The sequence below is a fragment of the Amblyomma maculatum genome, chromosome 6 (assembly GCF_055883805.1).
Source record: "Amblyomma maculatum isolate TAMU_Amacu chromosome 6, ASM5588380v1, whole genome shotgun sequence".
Lineage (NCBI taxonomy): Eukaryota > Metazoa > Arthropoda > Arachnida > Ixodida > Ixodidae > Amblyomma > Amblyomma maculatum.
In genome coordinates, this window is record NC_139349.1 from 9,759,392 (window position 1) to 9,782,616 (window position 23,225).

The following is a 23,225-nucleotide window of genomic DNA, read 5'->3' on the forward strand; positions in this document are numbered from 1 at the left end:
CTTCGCCCAATGCCAGCAATGCGGGAAGGGCAAAGAGAAAGATGTGCGAGAGGATTGCTCTCGATGGCAGTGGGGCCGAGCAGGGCTGCCGGTGATGGTCGCGGAGGAGGGGAATTACGGATGATGATTGGAGACAGCCGGTCGGCTCAGTGTGGCGCTCTCGCATCTGGAGATGCCGGCGAATAACAGTTCCCGGCGTAATGCCGTCGAGGCCTGGAGCTGGCAGTGGTTGTTTGTGTGTGCGTGCTTGGAAGGGGGTAACAGAGAAAGGGGCAAGCTTTGAGCAGCAGAAGGAGGATTGAACGAGTAGAAAAAACAGAGCAATGAGCGCCTAGCAGTGCCCCTTCCTTTCTTTTTCTATCCAGGTGGCTTTATTTCGCGTCCTAAGAGATGCGATCCCGAACGCGAGCGCAAGGAAACGCCGTGAAAAGCACTGGTGTACTTGTCTATAATTTTACTCAGCTATTTTGCCTTTCTCTGCATGTCGAGCATTCTTGATTTTGTCTTGCTTTGGACTTGAAGCCGCGGGAAGCATCCAGAGATCGATTGAGAAAGCAATCGACGCGATCGCGAGGAACCAATATGCAGGTTTTCCGAGCCGTGTGATTCCGGTCTGCTCAAGGAGCTTCGGCATCAAGATTTTTGTGCTGCGTTTAGGCTTATTATGATTTTTTAGTTTATTTTACTGCCGTTTGCCGATTTCTTACTTAGTCTGTTTCTAAGCGCGAGCACCCGTCGTGTCAGTTTCTAACTTGCTGCGCTGGGGTGTTGCTGTGCCTATGGATTATCGGAGTTTGTTGCGAACGGGAAATAAACAAATCTCATTGCCGTGACGTGTCTCCTTAGGCAGTTCAATGAAGAATTCATTCAGTGAGGTTTCCCTTTGAAACAGAGGGACAAGCGAAATTGTGATGTTCGCTTTTACTGCTCTCGCATGAACGCTGGCTCGATTAACTGATTGTCGGGGCTGACTGCATGTGGTATCCTAAAATTTATTCAATATATATATATATATATATATATATATATATATATATATATATATATATATATATATATATATATATATATATATATATATATATATATGAAAAAGGTATCTATCGCAGAGCAAGCAGATGGACGCAAGTGACCGTCCGGCTTTTTCCATTCTTGGAGGTCAGCTTTACCTTTCCAAGAAATTGAACCGGCGCGCGGTGCGGTGCTTGGTGGCAAACAGACGGCACCTGCTCACGCGTTCGCAGCGTGCTGGTTGCAAGGATAAATCACACTGCTGCACCTGTCAGATGCTGTTCAATTCCATTCTAGACACCCCTGAACTCATGCCTGTCCTCGTTGCATATATCCTAGGAGCAGTCGTAGCAGGGTTGCAGGGTCATCGTCTTGCTCCAGCACGACTTCGTAATGGATGCTAAAGCCGAAGCCGTCTCAATCTGCTTCATTTTTTTTCCAACCGTGACTGCTGATTTGGTAGCGTTCAAATGCTTCTAAAGATTCCTTGCCGCTTGCTGTGAGATAGCCAAGGCTGGAGTGTGACCGTCATTCTGGGGAAGCTTTTCGCGACGATTCCCGATTTCGTGGTTCTCTTCGTTTCCGCTTTCTCAACAGACACGTGATAGTTTAGAGAAAGGACGAATTTGTAGACCTCGGCACATTTAAAGCGGTAGCGTTAAATGCCTCGTTCACCGACAATCCGGAATTCTGACCGGCGTTAACGTTTTGAGAAAACAATCACGGTCATGCCATTGGCAGGCGGTAGTTGGCAGCTGACATGACCTAGCACTAACTGGACGTTGGGTTGTCAGACATTACATCTGGCAGGAGCTACCAGCTCGAGCCTCCCACAAGGAAGAGTGATATCAGAATCAGTCTGCAAGAATCCTTCCATTCACGTTACCCCTAGGTCACGCAGGCACGTTCATACGGCTTGGTTAAAGAGGGGCTTTATATGTGGGCTGGTAGCCTACGCTATCACGTCATACCCTTAAAGGCGGAGTTTAAGTGTCCACCACAATATTTGTCCATGTGCGCCGAAAATGGCGGCGTAGCTTTCTTGGCCCCGCAGCTCTGGTATGCGAATTGCCTGTCGCGTAGAGAAGCTAGCGAGCTGCCGTTTCTTCTCTGCGGTGTTCTGAGCGATCAATATCCCGACGAAAATTCCTTCTCGTAACTCCACATCCTGGGGTTTGGAGCGTTAGTCTTGAAGAATAATCACTTTAAATGTGCCTGCGGGCTACATCTCGTCTTGCAGCCGTTCCTTGACCGCTGAAGAGTCCTTGATATCTCACTCTGTCGTAGACTTGTTTTCTGCAACAGTCTTGAAACTCCTGCGTGGAAGTACGCCAGAAGGCTCATCTATAGAGGCGTTTGAGCGTGCCTGAGAGGACTGCTCTTTATTTATTTATTTTCAAACTTGCTTTAAAAATATCTTTTAAATGAGCACTCAAGCTTGATGTTAATAAAAAACTAGCACAGGGATTTTGTGTGTGAGCTAATGAAGAGCAGGACGAAAGAAGAGATGGCGGCGCCTGTATTGTGGCCGCGCGGCTTAATGAATGAAAACGAAGGCCGGAAGGCCAGAAGGAAGAAAATCGAGAGGCGTGATGCGCTGGTGCCGCTTTAGAATAAAACTTGGAGGTGGAAGATTAACCCTATGTGTGGGTCGTCTACACAGTCCTTCGCGATTTTCCGACATTCTGACGAACTAACCGGTCTTCACGCTCACTTACATTTATTTGTTTTTGCCCCCTGTCACATTATATAACGCGCTTGTGAGAACAAAAGCAAAGGCCGCCAATTTTTGGAAGTGTGGAGATAACCACATTTAGCTTATTTATGTGGAGGAAGGATACGTGCATGCTGCTTTATTAGGAACACTAGCTTGCAGTGACTCTTTCGTAACTTGTAATTTGTCATACTTGCCGGTGCACTTATAGAGTTACGGTGAAGCAACTCCCCCCCCCCCCCCCCCTCCCCTTTCCCAACATAAAAGAAATGTTCTTGTCGAGCGGCTGCCGCTAGAATTTTGATCATAATTTTTCATATACTCTTTTATCAAGCGTATTATGTAAACTTTGGACTTCAGAAACTGTGGATATGAAGGCTTTTCTGACAGGATAGTGCAACATAAAATACTTTTTCCGGTCTTGTTATAACAGCCTAAAAATTGGCATTTCTTTTTTTAGCATTACTGCCTGTCTTAATTGCTGCAATGGTTTCGCTGCTGCACATTTCGGTCCACACAATTATAATGTAAAGACTTACCATTATTTCTCAAAAATCTAAACAGCTCCTTTTTCGCAAAAAGAATGCTTCTCCAAGCTGCCAAGTGCGCTTTCTTATTCTGTCGTCGAGCCGCAGCTGTCAGAGTGCCTAATCGACACGGTGCCAGCGACGTGATTAAATTCATTTTAGGCGAGATTTGCGGCTTCATATGTTCCTTGTTCCGACAGTACATGAGAAACAGCGTTGCACAGAATGCCAAGAATTGGCCGAAAGCAGACTCCGATAACTCTGTCAGCAGGCTGTTACGAGCTCCTCGGCGGCGCAGGCTAGGTTGAAGGCGCACCGCGGGCTCGCGTTGCTTGTTTTGGGGTCAGTTGTTTGCGAGTCGCAGTGGAGGATGCAACGAGTTTTAGAGGACTGCCTACAGCTTGAACCTTAAGGGGGGACACCCCTCTTAAAACTTTTTTCCTTATTTATGGGTGGATCTGACTGAAACTTGCACCATTAATGTACTTTTGCATGCTGATTTCAAATATCTGATTAGTTTTCTTGTAGATGAAATAGCTTTCAAAATAATCCCTAATTCATGTTCTTCGTTTGGAGGTGAGTTAATTACTAAACACTTTATGGCATGAGGAGAATAGCCCTGCCAGAGTGATCTAGAAGGATCATAGAGTGCCGCTAGTCATGAATTAACGTGGTAGAAGAATTTGAACCAAAGTTACAATAAGTCAAACTTTTATGAATAAAAGCCCAGGTTGGCACCTAAGATTGATAATTAATTCGGTAAATGTTGCCGCATAATAACTGTACATATTTTTGTCCTACGGCACTGTCGAAGGTTTTCTCTTTCTAACAAGACAAGAATGAGAGCTATAGCACAAATAGACTAAGAGATATCTCTCCTCCAAAATTGCAGCACCCTCAAAATTGCAGTTTTGAGAAAACGAGGAAAAACACTTCACAGCATGTAGGTGTAAATTATGTCAATGATTGATATGTCAACAAGATCAGAAACAGGTGGAAAGTGATCTGAAGCGAAAATTAATGGCCTATGCCAATTTGAGCCAAAGTTACGCAATAGGAAACGCTTGAAAGGAAAATTCCATTTGGGTACCGAAGACAACATAACCTTCTCAGCAAATTTTCTTTTGTCGTCACTGCATTTACCTTGGTTTCATGAGACTCGCAGGATTCCCTTTCTAGAAAAAAAATTTTTAAAGCAATAGCAAGAACAGGACCAGAGATATTGATCTTTAAAAAATGCAACACTACCAAAATTGGGGGATTGTCGGAAGCACTCAAGCCTCACGGCATTTAATCAGGAAGGGCAACCCCAAAGACCTCATGCTATTAAAATGCACCAGGAGCATAGTCGGGGTGCATGCTGTCGCGGTGTTTTCTTTTTTCTGTTTTAGCAACGCCAAGCGAAGCCGCCCGCTTCTTTGCAGAACGTACGCTACGGTGCAAGTCCTTTTCTTCAGCTCTCCTGGACCCAGTTGCTGTCACATTTGTACTGCATTCTTGCAGAATTGCTGCTGCTGTATGCTTGCAGCCGGCATTGAAGCGCAGCACAGCTTCTGCTGTGGCTGCTTCCACAGCAAACAGTGATGAGTGCCGCTCTTTGTGGATCAAGGTCCAGATGACCGAGTGGAAGCTTTCGTTCGAGTTCTGGGTCTTCCCCCGAATGCACCTCTGCAGCAGGCTCTTCTCTGATAAACGACTATAAACAGGCAAAAGAGCATCAGCCACATCTCTTGGCAGACTGTAATTGTGCTTTGGTGCAGGCTCCTCTTTTGCCTTTGCAGCGTTGTGGCGGCACCATGACTTCTCACCGGTAGGACACAAACTGTGTTTGGGGCAGTCATCAGTAGATGTGATGTGGTAATATGTCGCCATCACAGCTCGCTGCATGGCATCCACATCACCTACATTTGATCGAAGCGCTCGGCCATAATATATTCCCAGCTTGTCAACTAGATCAGCTGTCAGCCTTCCTCTGCCGCCAAGACTTTGCTTCCCTGCACCCTTGTGTCTCTGCAAGAGGTTGCGCAAAGCTGCTCCCATACGCTTGTGCACGTGATTTATGCAGTCCTCTTTGACTATTTCAATGTAGCCATAGATTGCAGCATCTTTAAGAGCACTGAACGTGCGACTGTCCCCATCGCATAGCATGGTTGTGTAGCGCATGTTGTGGCGCTGCAGAGATCTTTCAAACAGAATTTTGCCAGCCTCTACTTCCATTTGACCAGCCTTGGAGTTGGTGTTTTTTTGGCACTGGTGGCGTGATTTCCAAAGTTCGTAGCCGTCAGTGTTTGGCTTGGGACCAATTTCGCAGCCCAGACAAAAGTTTGACAACACCACATAATCAAGCACGTAACCAGTGAAGAGTTCCACCACGGCACCGACGCCTATATGTGATGAGTGTCCGCGCGTCATCCATGTGCCGTCGTAGCACACGGCAATGTTCCCCCTATGCCCAAAACACAAGTCATCGTAGACCTTCGCCACTGCCTGCGCGGCTTGTGTCATAGCGGTCGTGGCGGCTCGGGTAGCAGCGGGTTGCAGTGTGTTCTTCAGATGCCGTTGAAACGTCTTGTTGTGCATCCCGCGCCGCGACAACCCCATCGCCGAAAAGATATCGTTCATTGCTGTCTGGCCGTTACCGGTCGACAGCATTGCTCGACTAGCCAGAATATTCAGCTCAAAAGGATTGCACCTTTTCTCGCCGTCAACCCTCCGCGAGTTCCACTCGGCCGCAATCTCACCGCAGTTGTCGCACAGCACGATCAGTTTTACGGCGAGGCCATAGCTCCGGTCGCTGGTAATTAAACGCACGCATCCACGACACGTTTTGCACCGCACGGCATCCAGAAGGATATTCACAATGCTGAGGTCAATTACCGCATAGGAGGCTGTTCCGTCCGCATCTGACTCTGCGGACGCACCACTTGCATCGGCGAACAGCGCGGTCTTTCGTGCCGTCGCCGGCGTCGATACCAGTCTATCAAGCGTAGCCTGCTCACGGGCACTCACTTGAGTTATGTCACTGTTAGTGACAGGCGCGGTATCAATACGTACACGACTGCAGTCGGCACGAAGAACGGCGCCGTTGTCCAGCAGAATCGGAGAAGCGTCGCCGCCCGCAACGTGATCGTCACACAATCCCGCAGCACTGGCACTTGCTTCTTGCACAGTATGCAACGAAGTCGCATTCTTAACGCGTTTCTTTGGTTGCTTTCGCCCGAACTTGTGCAAAGAGCGGTACTTCTTCGCGCCTGGCATGACTCTCGCGTTGCACTAGCGTGGTCGGCAGAAAGACAAAATGGCGTCACTGGGAGTCCGCATTTCAGGGCTAGCTTGCCGGAACCAACCAAACGACGCCATTTTGATCACGTGCCTTAACCGGCCAATAGTAGCGCGCGCTGCATGCTATCTTTTTGTTTGTTTTTTATGGGGAAGGCGGAGCGCACAGGGTTGCTTTCCGAAAGAAAAAATAAGCCGAAAACGCGCGCTTTCGAACGAGACCAAAATCGCCGCGGTGGAGCGCGTAGTTCTCATGCGCCGGGCGATCGAAATTGGGTGTCGTTTGTCCACAATTTAAAGGGCAGTGGGTGTGGTACTGCATTTTTTAATCGCTATAACTTCATAAATACGCGGGGTATAAGGATGAAAATTTGCGTGCAGATGCGGAATAGTGCGAGGAATACGAAAATGAAAAAATTGAAACTCCGATTTTCAGGCCGATTTTCGGTGCCAAAGAGCCGTGTCCCCCCTTAAGCGAACTGTGATTGTGTTTGCCAAAGAAATGTTTTTGTTCTTGCGCGCGGTCTAGTCAATATATCGCCGCGAAGAGGAAGAGGGAGGAGGTTATTTCTAAATTTTTCAAATCTAGGTCTCCCCTCCCTCCTCATTTTATTAAAAAAAAACATACCTTTCCACGTCACCGGCGTCAAAAAAGGGGCGCTTAAGATTGAGTAAATACTGTAATGCAAACGACGACGTTTGTGTTTCCTGTTACGGCAAACTAGATACCCTAACTAAGGAACTAAATGCACCGAAATTCTTTGATACAGCTTTGCTGTCCCATATTGTTCAACTACTTGTTATGTGAAGATATCTGCAAGCAAACCAAAAAAACATAATATTGTAGCTTTAGTATGCTTTCCCGCACAAACGATTTTTTTGCAGAGAAGCACGCTTGGAAGGCTACCAATGTGATGGAGGCGTGCGCTGACGGTTCTGGTGTGACCATAATGTTAGTCAGGAAACAATGACGGCAAACCAGGCGCCTAATCTAAGGAAATAATTGTAAAAATATTATTTTAAAGATTTTTGCTGCGCCATATTATTTAACTATTTATGTTTTGTCTAAGCATCCGACAGGAAACAAAGAAAACAATATAGAAGCTTCAGTATGCTTTACCGCACAAACTATCTTTTTGCAGAGAAGCACGCTTGCAAGGCTACAAGAGTTACGAGGCGTGCGCCGATGGTTCTGGTATGAAATGATATTAGCCTGTAAACAACTGTAGTACGTCGTAACGACAAAATAGGATTGAAAGAAGCGGTAGCGCAGAAAATTTCGATCCTTTTTTTGTTATTTTCACTAGCAGTGTAAGACAAGACTCGATAACATGGTTTATTTTCAACCAACTCATAAGCATCTTAACCTTTGACAAATCTACGAACTCTTGCATGGAGGTGAGTACCCCGTTCATTAGACAGGTTGGCATATTATCCACGTATTTACTACTTGTGACATGCAATCGAATAGAATAAATGCTTTAACAGGCTGAGATTGTAACTCTTAAAATAGAATTAGGGCTTGTTCCTGGTAGCAAGTGAAAAAAGGGAGGCTTCTATGCACATAAATCAAAGCATTCACCGTGAAGTGGAAGGTTTCCTATCTTTGTGTGGTCAATAAGCTCACAGGTTTATTATCTAATTAGCTCAGATATATGCATTACGTAAATGTATTACTACCTCTACTGACGTTTTTTTTTTTTAAAACAGCCTTTGTGAAGAAATAAAATTGTAAGTTTAGCTTTCTAGGCGGGTGAACGATCGGACAAGCAAAATGGAACTAAAATGCGATATGTGGTATACCTATGTCATTACGGAAGAAAAATAGGGTAGTTCAATGTAGCCATGAGACTTACGTGATCATATTTGGCAGTTGTGACGGTAAATAAACAGTCGTAAATGTTAGGCATAGATGCCGGATAACTGCTATAAATGCACAATTTAGGCGCGTTACATAGGAGAGCTAATAGCATGTTGACATGTTTGGTAGTAAACAACAGAAACTACGAGATAGAGATCATATTGCATTTTAAACAAGAACTCGCGCATGATGGCATGAAAATTTGCTCTTGCATTGACATGATCCTCGAGGTGGTTAGGGTTCTCGACAGCTGATCACGCGGAAGCGGCCTCAATCCCGCGGCGGCCGCTTTTCGACTGAGGGGGAACGCAAAGTGCTCTTCTGCTGCGCGATATCAGTTCATGTCAAAGGGTTCCATGTGATTGAAATTTCCAGTGCTGTCCAAAGCGGTGTTCATTATAATCGATGTCGCTTTGGGAAGTTAAAGCCTACAAGGCTGACCAAATCAATATACCCATGCATAAATTTACAGCGATATTTAACATTTTTGAGCGGTAATTATAGACCATTAATGTTTTACTGCAATTTGTTACCAACTGACTGCTCATGTTATCAGCGTTGTGATGCAATTCTATAAAAACTGGCATCTTACGAAGAAGCGCCACCGCAAGACCGCCGAAAGGGTGAACAAGCTGCAGAATAACACTGATTCTGAAAATAATACAAACTTATATTTACATGTGGGAAGTATGTATACAAGATAATTAAACAGGTTCAAAATGAACTTTGAATCAGCATTAAAGCAGAGAATACTCATGAAGTGCTAGCTTTAAATGCATATATTTTTTATTTGAGCAGTAACTTTCGAAGCACTTATTTCTTAGATGGGTTTTAGAGTGGAGTGCACGAAAAAAAAATAAAGTTTTCCAAAAAACAGCGCGAACAAACGGGGACGAAAGAAAGAATACACATGAAGAAGCGCTGATTCCCGTTTGTTCGCCCTGTTTTTTTGGAAAATGTATCACCAACTCGCCCGCTTAGCTATCCTGTTGAAAAATAAGGTGCTCCTTAAGCATGAACTAGATTCCCCTTTTAGCTTTAAGTCCACCGTTATGCCGAAGTAATAACCCTTTTGAGGAGCCATTGTTTGCGTAAAATGACCATATTTTCTACAAGAGAGAGCTGGAAGTGTGGAAGAGGTTTGGAACGCAACATTTTTACCCATGCTAAGCTTGCTGTTTCCTGGCAACAAACTCTTTTCCTGGAACAAGAACGCAAGCCGCAGGAAAGAAAATTAAGGATGTTAGGGGAAATTCGCCATGAGATCTAAGACAGTTCTCATCGCACGTGAGTTACTGACAACGGCTTAAATTTCAGGATATCGTGCTGATTGTTTGATAGGGCAGAGTATGGCAGCGTTTGAGGACTTCGAGGCACTTGAAACTAAACTAGCTTGTATCTGGAGGATTCCGCGATATTGGTCGCGGCGCTGCACGTTTCGGCCGAACTTTCCACTGTAACAACGCGGGATGTCTGTTGAACCATAGAATGTGTTTGTGAATGTGCGTTTGTGTGTGTGGGTGTGTGTTAGCATGTGCGTGTCTGTTAGTGCGTGCGCGTGTTCGTCTTTCGTTCTAGCCTTTTTTTTTTCGCGCTTTCTAATCATATATCGAAACTGCTTTGCAGACTTCATTATACTATATTTGGGATACAATGCGCCTCAGATAAAAGCGCACCAGTTTTTGTGAGTCTCGCTGAGAGAATGGAATGTTACATAATCATAGCACTCTCAAAGACTGAGACAATAGATTTGATGATTCGGCTTTGCAATCATGACAATAGAAAAAAAATAAAAAAGAAAGCATTCGAAAGGATTCACGCATCACGCATTCACTAGGTGGCAAAGGAACAACCACGAGAGCTAAACTGCAGCCTCCATCTCCTTTTAGTGGAGCGACCATGTTCGAGCAGACTTAAAGGAAAACTTTGACGGGCAACTCTGAAAATGACCCATTGCACAATAAACCTGGTTCATATGTCACCCAGAAAAAGTACTATACACAAGTTTTGATTTAGAAATCTCTGAAAACCAAGTCAACTTTTGCTAGACTTATATATATATTATTGCGACAGCTAATATGAAGTTACGGAAGTATTTTATGAATGTCATGCAAGTAAAAAGTTGCTTTCATCGATATCGCCGGAGAACGTGTAGTAAATACCGTTGCAACCAACAACCGGTTTGTTTAGAGCGTCGTTGGTTTGAAAATGAGGTAAAACAATTGATAAATACATGGTATCATGTTTCTCCGAAAGTTCAGTGAAAGAACAGCGAAATGTAGCATAGTTTTCATGTTAGCTTGCTACCCCGCCTGTGCAAACAGTGAAATAGAAGACGAGCTCAGTATCTTTCGTTACATTCATTTGGCTGATGATTCAGCGTAAAAAAAAAAAAAACACAAAAAGGTGTAATCATGTCCCTTTCGAATCACTAAACCTTTTGCTACAAACATGCGCTAACAAACCTGTTTCTTGTGGTGATTTATCATGTACTTCGCACCGTTCTTTTCTCTGCTGCTGCTGTTTGTGTATCTTTTTCAGGTCCGGCGGCTTCAGGTCCCGAGCTCAGATAAAGCCATCTTCAAGGCAGCATTCTTCTATTTCACCATTCCTAACCTCTACTCGCCCCATCTTCCTCCCCCTTCCTATTTGCGTTAAGCAGATATGAACCTCAATTGTGAGGGACGACCACTCGGCTCAGGCGAAGACAAGTTGACTTGTCGGAACTTTAGACAGCGGTCTGGTGATCCCCTTCAGCCTTTTTGTTCGGTTTCCTTTTGCATCACTGGTTACGACATGTGTGGAGTGTGGAGGTAGGTGAAAAACGGATTTATTATTATTTCAACTCAAAGCGTGTTTTTACAGGATAAATACTCGTGTCATTGTACTCTGCGGCATTGCTTCCTTTCGGCAGTTGAAACTCTTTCGATATCCTCAGATGAAATTTTAAGAGAACTGGATGCATATCCTGGGAAGGTGACTTTTTTGAGCATCAAAGAAAGAGGTAGAGCGGCGTTATATTTGATAATTGCAATTCAGGTATCCTTTCTTCCTTTGTATGTATAAACAACCGCGGAAGAGTGCTTAGCGTACTCCGGACTGTACAGCGGCAAAACGAAACAATGTGCAAATCAATTTGGAAACGAGCACTCACATTCGCCGAGTCGCATACATTTTCATGCGATCGAAGAACCAAAAGGAGTTCAGCTGCCGAGCGCATATCTACGCACCGATTCGATACGACTGTGCTAAGAATATCCCCAAAACGAAAAGCTTGAAACTAACAGAACAGGTTTTGCAAGACATACCAGTCAGAATGTCGCGTACAGGGATGATAGCAAATAAATACTCTGCGATTGTATCAACATCCACGTCAAGATCTTTGACGTGTCAAGAGACAGTTTGTGTGCACTGTAGGCTAGTAGGCGTATATATTAACGATTTCATTCGCCAAACCTCTGTTCGGAGCAGAATGAAAGAGAGCACTCTACAAGACGAAGCCAGTATCGCAATACTTTTGGACTCGATCTCACTGGTCGACCATGAGCGCCGCCCTTCAACAAGAATTACACATCGCTTAGGGGTCACGCGACGTGCAGGTCGCAAGGCGAAAGACCCATGGTGGCGTTGCACAACCCGCCTCACGCAAGCGCATTTCTTAACACATGCGCCGCATCTCACCCTGCGGCGTGACCCGAAGGCGAAGCGAGCCGCGCGTGACCGCGACACCGAGTCGCGCGTTAGGCTCCCCACCTGACACGGCTGCGACCAGGAGCAGGAGCAGGGTGACCCAGCCACGTCGTCGTCCGCGTTGGCTCCTTCCACCCGTGGCACAGACGGGCTGCGAGACACACAACTCCATGACCGGGACGATGTTGCCTCCATGGACGCGGCGGCAGCCGGTCCGCTCTACTACTCTGACGGCAGTGGTGGCCCAGTATTCCTTCGACTCCTGCGTGGGTGTCGACCGGGCCCGAGCCCAAAGAAGCGCCGTGGGACGCCTTCGATCTGCGGTCCTTCGTCGCGTGCCCACTACGCGGGCAGCGTCCGGGGCCCGAGTGCAGGATCGCGCCCGAAGGGGCGCTGCAGGCGGCGCCACCGCCCTAAGCGCCCTCTTTCCAAGCGCCGAGTGAGGAGCACCACGGTACGGCGGGAGAAAGTGAGGCCGCGCGTGCTTTTAAGGCGCCGGCACGCTCCGCGCCTTTCTCCGCGTGCCCGTTGCGCTTTACACGCCTGCGAGCACGGGTTTTGTCCCATTCGTTCTCTGCATTGTCTTGCTTCCGTTTTGAATCCCACTTTCACCATCACTTGGTTTGTTTTTGCTATTCCTCTACTAGATCGCGGAGGAGCGTGAGCCGCGATACGGTTCTGGAATGGCCCCCGGAGCGCCAAGAGGGGATGCTCGCTCGCGTTCCTCTTTGCGCTCGCACTTCGCTGGAAGCAACGAGAGACACGCCACTCGCTCGCGCGTTTCGTTTCCAGTCGAAAGGGAGCACCGTTGGGTGGTTCGTGTCTTTGTAGCGTACGCTTGTTTTTCTCAAACTGGAATCCAAAGGGGAGCACAACTGGCATTTCTGTTGCAATGATTGCGGTTGGTTGACAGCCATTTTGAAGGGTTCTCTAGTTCAGGGCACAAAGCCTGCATTCGGGTCAAAAGTGTAACATACTGTGGGATTGAGAAAAGGCTTGGCTACAAGCTGAAAAGCAACGAAATACGTATTATAAAATTCGACACCCTGTACATTGGAAGAAGAAACACGCGCTTTTTGGAGGATTTCCTGGGGACTTTGATCCCCACTCACCCTTTCTCCTAAATGAATTGCCATTCGTGGTGCATATCGTGATTGTACTGCCAAATAAAGGGGGTTTAAAAGCTTCGAAGCTGTGGATTACTGCTCTCCTGTTTGTCAATTGCGACCTCAATTTGTTTTAGAGAAGCTAATACGAGGAGAAGCGAAATGCATTTATCGTAGTTTATCCCAAAGCAAGCTTGCATGCATTCGCTTCTCTATTTCACTCTTTTTACTCTCCCCTCCCTCCTCATTTACTCCGCTGATTTCAATACTTCTAGCAATCTTAGGTTTCACAGCAATGTTCCTGTAACAGTTGGATAGATTCTATGTATTTGACTTCTCCTTTTGTTTTTGTTTTTTCTCTATGAGTATGAGGGAGACTGGGTTGCTCCTTACGACCCATATTTTCTCCTTGCGACACTTTAAATGTAAGAGGATGAAATGGACGAAATGGCATTTCGCGATACCATTCAACGACAGTCCAAAATGTGTAACCAGCGTTTCTCTTATGCAGTTTAACAGGTACCCAGCTGTGGTAAAGGTATGGGTTAACGAAATAAGAGGTAACAATGTTTTCAGGACGTTCGTGCCTATGCGTATTAAGTGTTTTGTTATACTTATTGCCCACAAACCTTGAAAACCTCTATGACTTTTGTCACTCACATTTAGGGCGGCAAATGAGTATGACATGTTTTCAGTTTAGTGGTGTCGTTGTCACCGTTGTTCGCCTACGCCTCACCCATTTTGATGACTTCTTCCGATGACCGATTCCTCAACCGGTCACAGTTGCAGGAAGACAGCGAGCTAAAAACGGTCGAAGGCAGCAGGGAACACATATATACCACACTCTTGCAGACATTCACTTGACAACTTACCTAAAATCTACATTTGGTACAATTTCACTTGACCTTGAAATGTCTACTGTCCTGAAAGTAAACGTATACAGACGTTTTTCTTCATTGTTTCGAGAGGTCACTTTTGCGGGAGAAGAGAAGAGTCTGAGGCATGTTATTTTCAAAATACGCTGAAAGGGCACGTCCCGCAAGCTTTAGATGAGTGCCAACTACAAACACTCTTAGTGTGCTGCTGATTATATAAACACTGAAAAACAGCTTAAAGCTCTAATCAACTGGCCGACATTAGTTCATACAAACGCGGAGGTGTGGCCTCTCTGCAGGTGAGTGGAGTTCTTCCTCGAGGCGGTCTAAGTATGGTTTCTGCATAAAATAACTCTATCATTTATATTCTTGCTGCTATGACAGAATGGCATATATTCAAGAAAACATCTTCAGGGAAATTTTAGAATGACTTTCTCTTTTAAGCATCTTAACAAAGGTGGTATTATAACGAATATTACAAGCCGGCAAAACAGGGAATCAACAACTACTACATCTGTACATGCCCAGACGAAGACAAGTCCACTTGTCGAAACGTTGGCTCATCTGCGAACTGAGGCGTACCCCATTTACCCTTGTTCAGTTTTTTTCATACATCTGTCTTAGTTATAGAAAGAAGGGAGACGGCCAGATTTTGCTGCCTGTTCTCGTAAAATGTACGATAGTGTAAATAACTATACAACTGTGAAAAAAAAAAAGGAAGGTCTTCACTTCAAACAGTAAAGCAGGGAGATATTTTTGCCCGTTTATTTATGATAAACTTACAGAAATGGGTAGAAACTGAACCGTCACCAGCCAAGGTAAAAGTAAACCAAGAGCATGTACAAAAACTAACATTCACCAATGGCTTGAATGGTGATTTATGTGTCGACAGCTTGAGGAGCGAACGGCGTACATGTATGCTCCGGCCTGATCGCCAAAAGAGAAATTTCTGCGCAGACGCAGTTTATCGAACAGAGGAACAAAAAATCCAGGATAAATAATTGGTTCGGTAAAACGAAGCACTTAAAAGCTGAGACGGCTTTAATAAAGCGAAAACTATTATATTTAGAGGGGTGTATTGGGCGTCGCAGATATTTATAGGTATTTGCGTATTCAGCCTCAAATAAAAAAAAGTGGGGCTTGGGTACAGCATTCTACGGTCAGAACAAAAAATAAATGTGCACAAAATTACTACTGGAGTGGTTACCGAGGAACTATAGCAGGTACATAAAACGTTAAGAATTAGTCGGAGGGATACGACCGAAGTATCTCGAGAGAATACAGTGGAGAGCCCAATATGTTTAAATAAATTAAACAAAGAAATGTTTGACCCTTTCCAGCATTCAAATACTGTTATTAAGAAATTTTTTCTGAACAAGTTTGTGTCATGACGCTGCATGTATTTTTGCGTTGGTACGTTTTGCTTCTTTTTCAAGGCGTGTTATCTTCTTTTGTGCTATAATGTATAGCGCAGAATTTATTGCCGCTTGTCTGATGCAATGCCAATGTAAAAAAAAGGGGGCAGGGTGTGTTATCTTCTTTTGTGCTATAATGTATAGCGCAGAATTTATTGCCGCTTGTCTGACGCAATTCCAATGTAAAAAAGGGGGCAGGACTTCTGTCAAGCTTCCGAGCTTTTAGTCCTGTCTCCTTCTCTAATATAGAAAAAATAAAAGGCTGATTGAAAATATTGACAGGCAGTAGTTAGAAAAAAAAAAAATTGGTAGGGCTTTTTTATAGCGTTCAGGGTTACAAATTCACAGCTGTTTTTAATGTTGAGCAAAATATCGATCTTGTTGTCTGAATTGCGTAGTTTTTCCTGGTCTGGAAAATGTTTGCGTTTGCTTTAGTTGACGTGGATGCTTTACAATTAAATGGATATTGTTAACCGATGAACTGCTGATATTTTCAGTAAAGTACTGTGGATATAAGACAGCCGTCGATCCGTCCTGACCAAAGTCCACGTCTTTTTTTGTTTTTTTCTTCGTGCACTCCCTATGCTTGAATTTGTATACCTGAATATCAAGTAGCTGTTTTTCAGAATGCCGAGAGAACAAACGCGCAAAAACAAATTTAGAAGCCGTGCTACTATTATGTCTTACATATTTCAATATTTGAGCCTCATTCCTTCGATACTCAGAACTGTTAAGAGTAGGCATCGAATGTTTACGTAGTTACACATATTAACCTGTTTTAAATGATGAAAATTGTGCCTATTCCTTACTCACAATTATTAGAATGATTCTGAAAAAAAAAAAAAAAAACTTATGTAAAAAATGTGACGTTTTGACGCACTAAGGTCACCAAGTAGAGCTTCTTTCAATTTTCGCTTTTGGTGATAGTCATTTCTGTGATTTTTGTTTTTTGCATTTTGTTGCTTGTCCGGCTTGAAAGAGCAAATCAATAGCCGAAAATTTGGTTCGAATGCATTCAGGCTACTGAAGTCAAAGTGGCGACATCTGTGCCACAAATTACCACGTGATTACTGCTTTGAACTGAATGGCGTGTGCAGCCTAGTCTCAGGGATCCGCGGCTAGTGATGGAGAGGTACAGCATAGTGCCATCTGCGATTTGCTAGGAGGATCCGCTAACGCGCCTTAAGTGCGTTCGCCTTAAGTGCGTTCACACGCGCGCTGATTGGTCTCGAAGTGGCAGGCGTGCGTGCCACCGACCGGCATGTGACACCATGTGACGTCCTCATGGCGATCTGCGCATGCGCTGTGAAGCCAGTGGCAGCGGATCACGGTGGCAGATCGCTGGTTACGCTAAGCTATATCTTTTTATTGCGGCACCACATCAGAATATATTCCCGAACTAAGCCGGTGATGACGACACCAGTATAAAACAAATATGCCTTTTCTTTTATTATAAAAGCACCTTCTTGAGTAACAGCAACGACCTTATCCTTCGAGTGCGTTAATCTATCGATAAAGGCCCAGACCCGCTTAAATTTACCTCATATGACCGCTTAAGATCTACTAAACGTTCGTTTTGCATAACTTTCCTTATGACCCTTTCTTTAATAAAGCAGCATAGTTATTGGTAAAAATTGAAGAATTCTGAAATACAGTGGTATTCTGAATAGATATATGGAGAATGATGCAGGATTTATGAGAAAAGGAAAATTGATGAGTCATTTGAGCTTTGCCTTTAACTGTTTGATGGGAAAGCGTTATGGCTACCGTTTGCCGGTGCCCCTTGCGGATCCTCGTCCACGTATATGTACTTCGACACTCGTTTAATGAATAATCTTTTAGTTTGTACCTCTGTTATTCTACATGTGCTCGTTAGCATACAGCCACAGTTACCGCGTTATAATAAAGACCATCCGACGTTAACAAAACTGCACGAACGTGCCTGCGTGGCGTAGGGACTGGGTGTTTGGCTCGGGATCCAAAGGCCCTTGATTGCTTGATTTTATTGCGATAGCAATACTACGCCAGGTTACAGCCCGTCACGTAGTCCGTGGCCGCAGTCGCGAATGACCTTGAACAGCCGCGAAGAAGACGAAGAACAAGAAGAATACGAAGAAGACGAAGACGACAAAGAAGACGAAGAAGAACAAGTACGCTCGGTCACCCGCAGCTAATGCTTTTACTCCACATTCGGTTTAGCGGCATTGAACTCTTCACACTTATATGTTAGCTGGTAGCTTACGCTCTCGCGTCATACCCTTAAAAGGATGAGCTTAAGTGTCCCCAATAATGTAGCACCTTACACTGATAGGGCGTGACAGGGGAATAATGTAGCAGGCAAAAAAAAAAAAAAGAAAGCTTCCACCGCTGCTTTCGCAATTCAAATAGGGTTAACCAGAACTAAACCAGAACTAATGTTTCTCACCCTCCCATCTCAAAGGCGGAGCTCGAGTTGGCAGCGCCTGCCAACTCGGCCATGTCAAATGTTCTTTAGACTTCATGCAACCCAAAGACGATTTTGTGCTTGGCCTTATCAGCTGCAGATTACAACCTGCGAGATCCACGCCCATAATTTTTCACTCATGACGCCGACACCGGCAGCTGCTCAAATGGTTTCCGCCGAATAAGCTTTCATATCGAAACACGTGTCTGAAACAGCACAGTCACCCAGTCCCGTAGCTTTGAACACATTTACTTAAGGTGAAATGTTTCATTGCTGACATATTAGAGCGAAATCTCTATCGTCCGCTCTGCGCAGAGTATCAGCTCACGCGACGGAAGGGAATGCAGCGCTTGCATTTGTGACACCGCTTATTGATGCATGCGGGCCATACGGACTTTTGCTTGCAAACAAGTATCTGACGTTTTCAGAGCGGACGTCACTCTCAAAAGCTCCTCTCTCAAAGATGAAAGAAGTCTTCGAATCACGTTTGTGCATACCGAGACCTTTCGCTTCAGAGTAGCGTGCTCTGACATATTCCCATTTTACACCACAAACAATGTTGAGAAGCGCACCTAGGTATTCCTTGTCATAGCTTTAGCTTTGTCTTAAGTGCCAGCAGGAGTTATGATTTATCAAACAACTCGACACTCTAATACAGCACAAATTTGGGTGAGTTACGTGGTCACTCGAGTTATAACTGCAGAAAATGTTCCCTAGTGTACAGGCTACATTTCTCTACTCACTTCGTTATGCGAGTTAAGGGGGGACACGGCTCTTTGGCACCGAAAATCGGCCTGAAAATCGGATTTTCAATTTTTTCATTTTCGTATTCCTCGCACCATTCCGCATCTGCACGCAAATTTTCATCCTTATACCCCGCGTATTTATGAAGTTATAGCGATTAAAAAATGCAGTACCACACCCACTTCCCTTTAAATTGTGGACAAACGACACCCAATTTCGATCGCCCGGCGCATGAGAACTACGCGCTCCACCGCGGCGATTTTGGTCTCGTTCGAAAGTGCGCGCTTTCGGCTTATTTTTTCTTTCGGAAAGCAACCCTGTGCGCTCCGCCTTCTCCATAAAAAACAAACAAAAAGATAGCATGCAGCGCGCGCTACTATTGGCCGGTTAAGGCACGTGATCAAAATGGCGTCGTTTGGTTGGTTCCGGCAAGCTAGCCCTGAAATGCGGACTCCCAGTGACGCCATTTTGTCTTTCTGCCGACCACGCTAGTGCAACGCGAGAGTCATGCCAGGCGCGAAGAAGTACCGCTCTTTGCACAAGTACGGGCGAAAGCAACCAAAGAAACGCGTTAAGAATGCGACTTCGTTGCATACTGTGCAAGAAGCAAGTGCCAGTGCTGCGGGATTGTGTGACGATCACGTTGCGGGCGGCGACGCTTCTCCGATTCCGCTGGACAACGGCGCCGTTCTTCGTGCCGACTGCAGTCGTGTACGTATTGATACCGCGCCTGTCACTAACAGTGACATAACTCAAGTGAGTGCCCGTGAGCAGGCTACGCTTGATAGACTGGTATCGACGCCGGCGACGGCACGAAAGACCGCGCTGTTCGCCGATGCAAGTGGTGCGTCCGCAGAGTCAGATGCGGACGGAACGGCCTCCTATGCGGTAATTGACCTCAGCATTGTGAATATCCTTCTGGATGCCGTGCGGTGCAAAACGTGTCGTGGATGCGTGCGTTTAATTACCAGCGACCGGAGCTATGGCCTCGCCGTAAAACTGATCGTGCTGTGCGACAACTGCGGTGAGATTGCGGCCGAGTGGAACTCGCGGAGGATTGACGGCGAGAAAAGGTGCAATCCTTTTGAGCTGAATATTCTGGCTAGTCGAGCAATGCTGTCGACCGGTAACGGCCAGACAGCAATGAACGATATCTTTTCGGCGATGGGGTTGTCGCGGCGTGGGATGCACAACAAGACGTTTCAACGGCATCTGAAGAACACACTGCAACCCGCTGCTACCCGAGCCGCCACGACCGCTATGGCACAAGCCGCGCAGGCAGTGGCGAAGGTCTACGATGACTTGTGTTTTGCGCATAGGGGGAACATTGCCGTGTGCTGCGACGGCACATGGATGACGCGCGGACACTCATCACATATAGGCGTCGGTGCCGTGGTGGAACTCTTCACTGGTTACGTGCTTGATTATGTGGTGTTGTCAAACTTTTGTCTGGGCTGCGAAATTGGTCCTAAGCCAAACACTGACGGCTACGAACTTTGGAAATCACGCCACCAGTTCCAAAAAAACACCAACTCCAAGGCTGGTCAAATGGAGGTAGAGGCTGGCAAAATTCTGTTTGAAAGATCTCTGCAGCGCCACAACATGCGCTACACAACCATGCTATGCGATGGGGACAGTCGCACGTTCAGTGCTCTTAAAGATGCTGCAATCTATGGCTACATTGAAATAGTCAAAGAGGACTGCATAAATCACGTGCACAAGCGTATGGGAGCAGCTTTGCGCAACCTCTTGCAGAGACACAAGGGTGCAGGGAAGCAAAGTCTTGGCGGCAGAGGAAGGCTGACAGCTGATCTAGTTGACAAGCTGGCAATATATTATGGCCGAGCGCTTCGATCAAATGTAGGTGATGTGGATGCCATGCAGCGAGCTGTGATGGCGACATATTACCACATCACATCTACTGATGACTGCCCCAAACACAGTTTGTGTCCTACCGGTGAGAAGTCATGGTGCCGCCACAACGCTGCAAAGGCAAAAGAGGAGCCTGCACCAAAGCACAATTACAGTCTGCCAAGAGATGTGGCTGATGCTCTTTTGCCTGTTTATAGTCGTTTATCAGAGAAGAGCCTGCTGCAGAGGTGCATTCGGGGGAAGACCCAGAACTCGAACGAAAGCTTCCACTCGGTCATCTGGACCTTGATCCACAAAGAGCGGCACTCATCACTGTTTGCTGTGGAAGCAGCCACAGCAGAAGCTGTGCTGCGCTTCAATGCCGGCTGCAAGCATACAGCAGCAGCAATTCTGCAAGAATGCAGTACAAATCTAACAGCAACTGGGTCCAGGAGAGCTGAAGAAAAGGACTTGCGCCGTAGCGCACGTTCTGCAAAGAAGCGGGCGGCTTCGCTTGGCGTTGCTAAAACAGAAAAAAGAAAACACCGCGACAGCATGCACCCCGACTATGCTCCTGGTGCATTTTAATAGCATGAGGTCTTTGGGGTTGCCCTTCCTGATTAAATGCCGTGAGGCTTGAGTGCTTCCGACAATCCCCCAATTTTGGTAGTGTTGCATTTTTTAAAGATCAATATCTCTGGTCCTGTTCTTGCTATTGCTTTGAAAATTTTTTTTCTAGAAAGGGAATCCTGCGAGTCTCATGAAACAAAGGTAAATGCAGTGACCACAAAAGAAAATTTGCTGAGAAGGTTATGTTGTCTTCGGTACCCAAATGGAATTTTCCTTTCAAACGTTTCCTATTGCGTAACTTTGGCTCAAATTGGCATAGGCCATTAATTTTTGCTTCAGATCACTTTCCACCTGTTTCTGATCTTGTTGACATATCAATCATTGACATAATTTACACCTACATGCTGTGAAGTGTTTTTCCTCGTTTTCTCAAAACTGCAATTTTGAGGGTGCTGCAATTTTGGAGGAGAGATATCTCTTAGTCTATTTGTGCTATAGCTCTCATTCTTGTCTTGTTAGAAACAGAAAACCTTCGACAGTGCCATAGGACAAAAATATGTACAGTTATTATGCGGCAACATTTACAGAATTAATTATCAATCTTAGGTGCCAACCTGGGCTTTTATTCATAAAAGTTTGACTTATTGTAACTTTGGTTCAAATTCTTCTACCACGTTAATTCATGACTAGCGGCACTCTATGATCCTTCTAGATCACTCTGGTAGGGCTATTCTCATCATGCCATAAAGTGTTTAGTAATTAACTCACCTCCAAACGAAGGACATGAATTAGGTAATATTTTGAAAGCTATTTCATCTACAAGAAAACTAATCAGATATTTGAAATCAGCATGCAAAAGTACATTAATGGTGCAAGTTTCAGTCAGATCCACCCATAAATAAGGAAAAAAGTTTTAAGAGGGGTGTCCCCCCTTAAAGACGGAAAGCGAAAAAGGTACTTTATGTTTTATTAAAGGGCACGCCTGCAGCTTCTAAACATACGCAGTCGCGGGCATAGCAATACAAAGCAAGCTTCTATCAGACTTCTCTCACGCCTTGCTTCACCTAGTTATAATTATTTGAGGGCGTATACAGGTCTTTTTGGTAGAGAATGCGTTAACGTCGCTGTCACCGTTGACTTCGCCGCGGCAGTAACCTAGGATTGAGAAAAATGTGTCAGAAAAAATAAGCATCTGAATCCGTATGAAAACTGTGATGGGTCTTTCCGCAGTGTTCAGTGTGGTGTTGTGCACCATTCCGCTTCCCATTTAGCGTCCATCTCCTTGTCAAACTAGAGGTTACTTTGCGATAGGCATTTAACTTACCACATATGAACCTCCAATTGTATGCCTTTCATTGTAAGTGTAGGTGTCCGTCGAAAAGTGAGACAGATACTCCGCATACGCATTCCTTTCCCAGTATTAAAGCTAGCCAAAGACGTTCCTTTGCTAAGCTTTGTTCCAGTCTCTCAATGCCAAACATTCGAGGAATGAAAAGGTGGCGTTACCGTGTCTACTCTTAAGGAGAAGCATAAGATATTTTAACGATGATAAACAAAGTTATGCCAACTAGATATCCTTTTGAAGGAATTAAAAAAAAACAACCTTTAAGAGCACCGCAGAACTTGCACTGGAGAAAAGCGGACGCCTGCCTGTTGCTGCTGAACTAGCTGCACTGGACGCGGTATAATCATTGTGTAGTTTTATTGTAGCGAAACTTACACTAGGCTAGTAGAAGCAAATTTTACGGTGCCCATTCGGAGCCACAATTGCTCATGCGCTGTTGCCATGACAACTGGTTGCGCAGAGCTGCGCCGGTCTCCTCGCGGCGCCCGCGCTTGCCGTCACGTTCCACTATGCTCATCACCGTCTTCATCGAAATCATCACGCGTGATCACCGGGATCTTTTTTTTTATTGGAAAGCTTGCCATATGGCATAGAATGAAGCAGTCTTTTAACTTAAAGGAAGTCATGCAGTCTATTTTCTTCAAGAAACCGGACCAAGCTCTGGCTCTTATTATTGTTCATTAGCCACAATGTAAATGTTCCTCCTTGGCAGCTGACAGTCCAACTTCTTGCAGTCGTCTCATTCTTGACGGCTGCATTCCTGGGCATGTCCATAAAAGGTGCCGAAGATCCAC

General features: G+C 45.3%; 1 protein-coding gene across 1 annotated transcript in view; it reads right to left on the reverse strand.

Moving 5' to 3' along the window:
- The window catches only part of LOC146185042 (uncharacterized), a 98,699-nt gene extending 86,445 nt beyond the window's left edge, over positions 1-12,254 (reverse strand). Inside the window, exon 1 of the mRNA XM_084605465.1 lies at positions 12,146-12,254. Within this exon, the coding sequence (XP_084461591.1) occupies positions 12,146-12,254 (109 nt within the window). The remainder of the gene's footprint in view (positions 1-12,145) is intronic.
- Between the last annotated feature and the right edge of the window lie 10,971 nt (positions 12,255-23,225).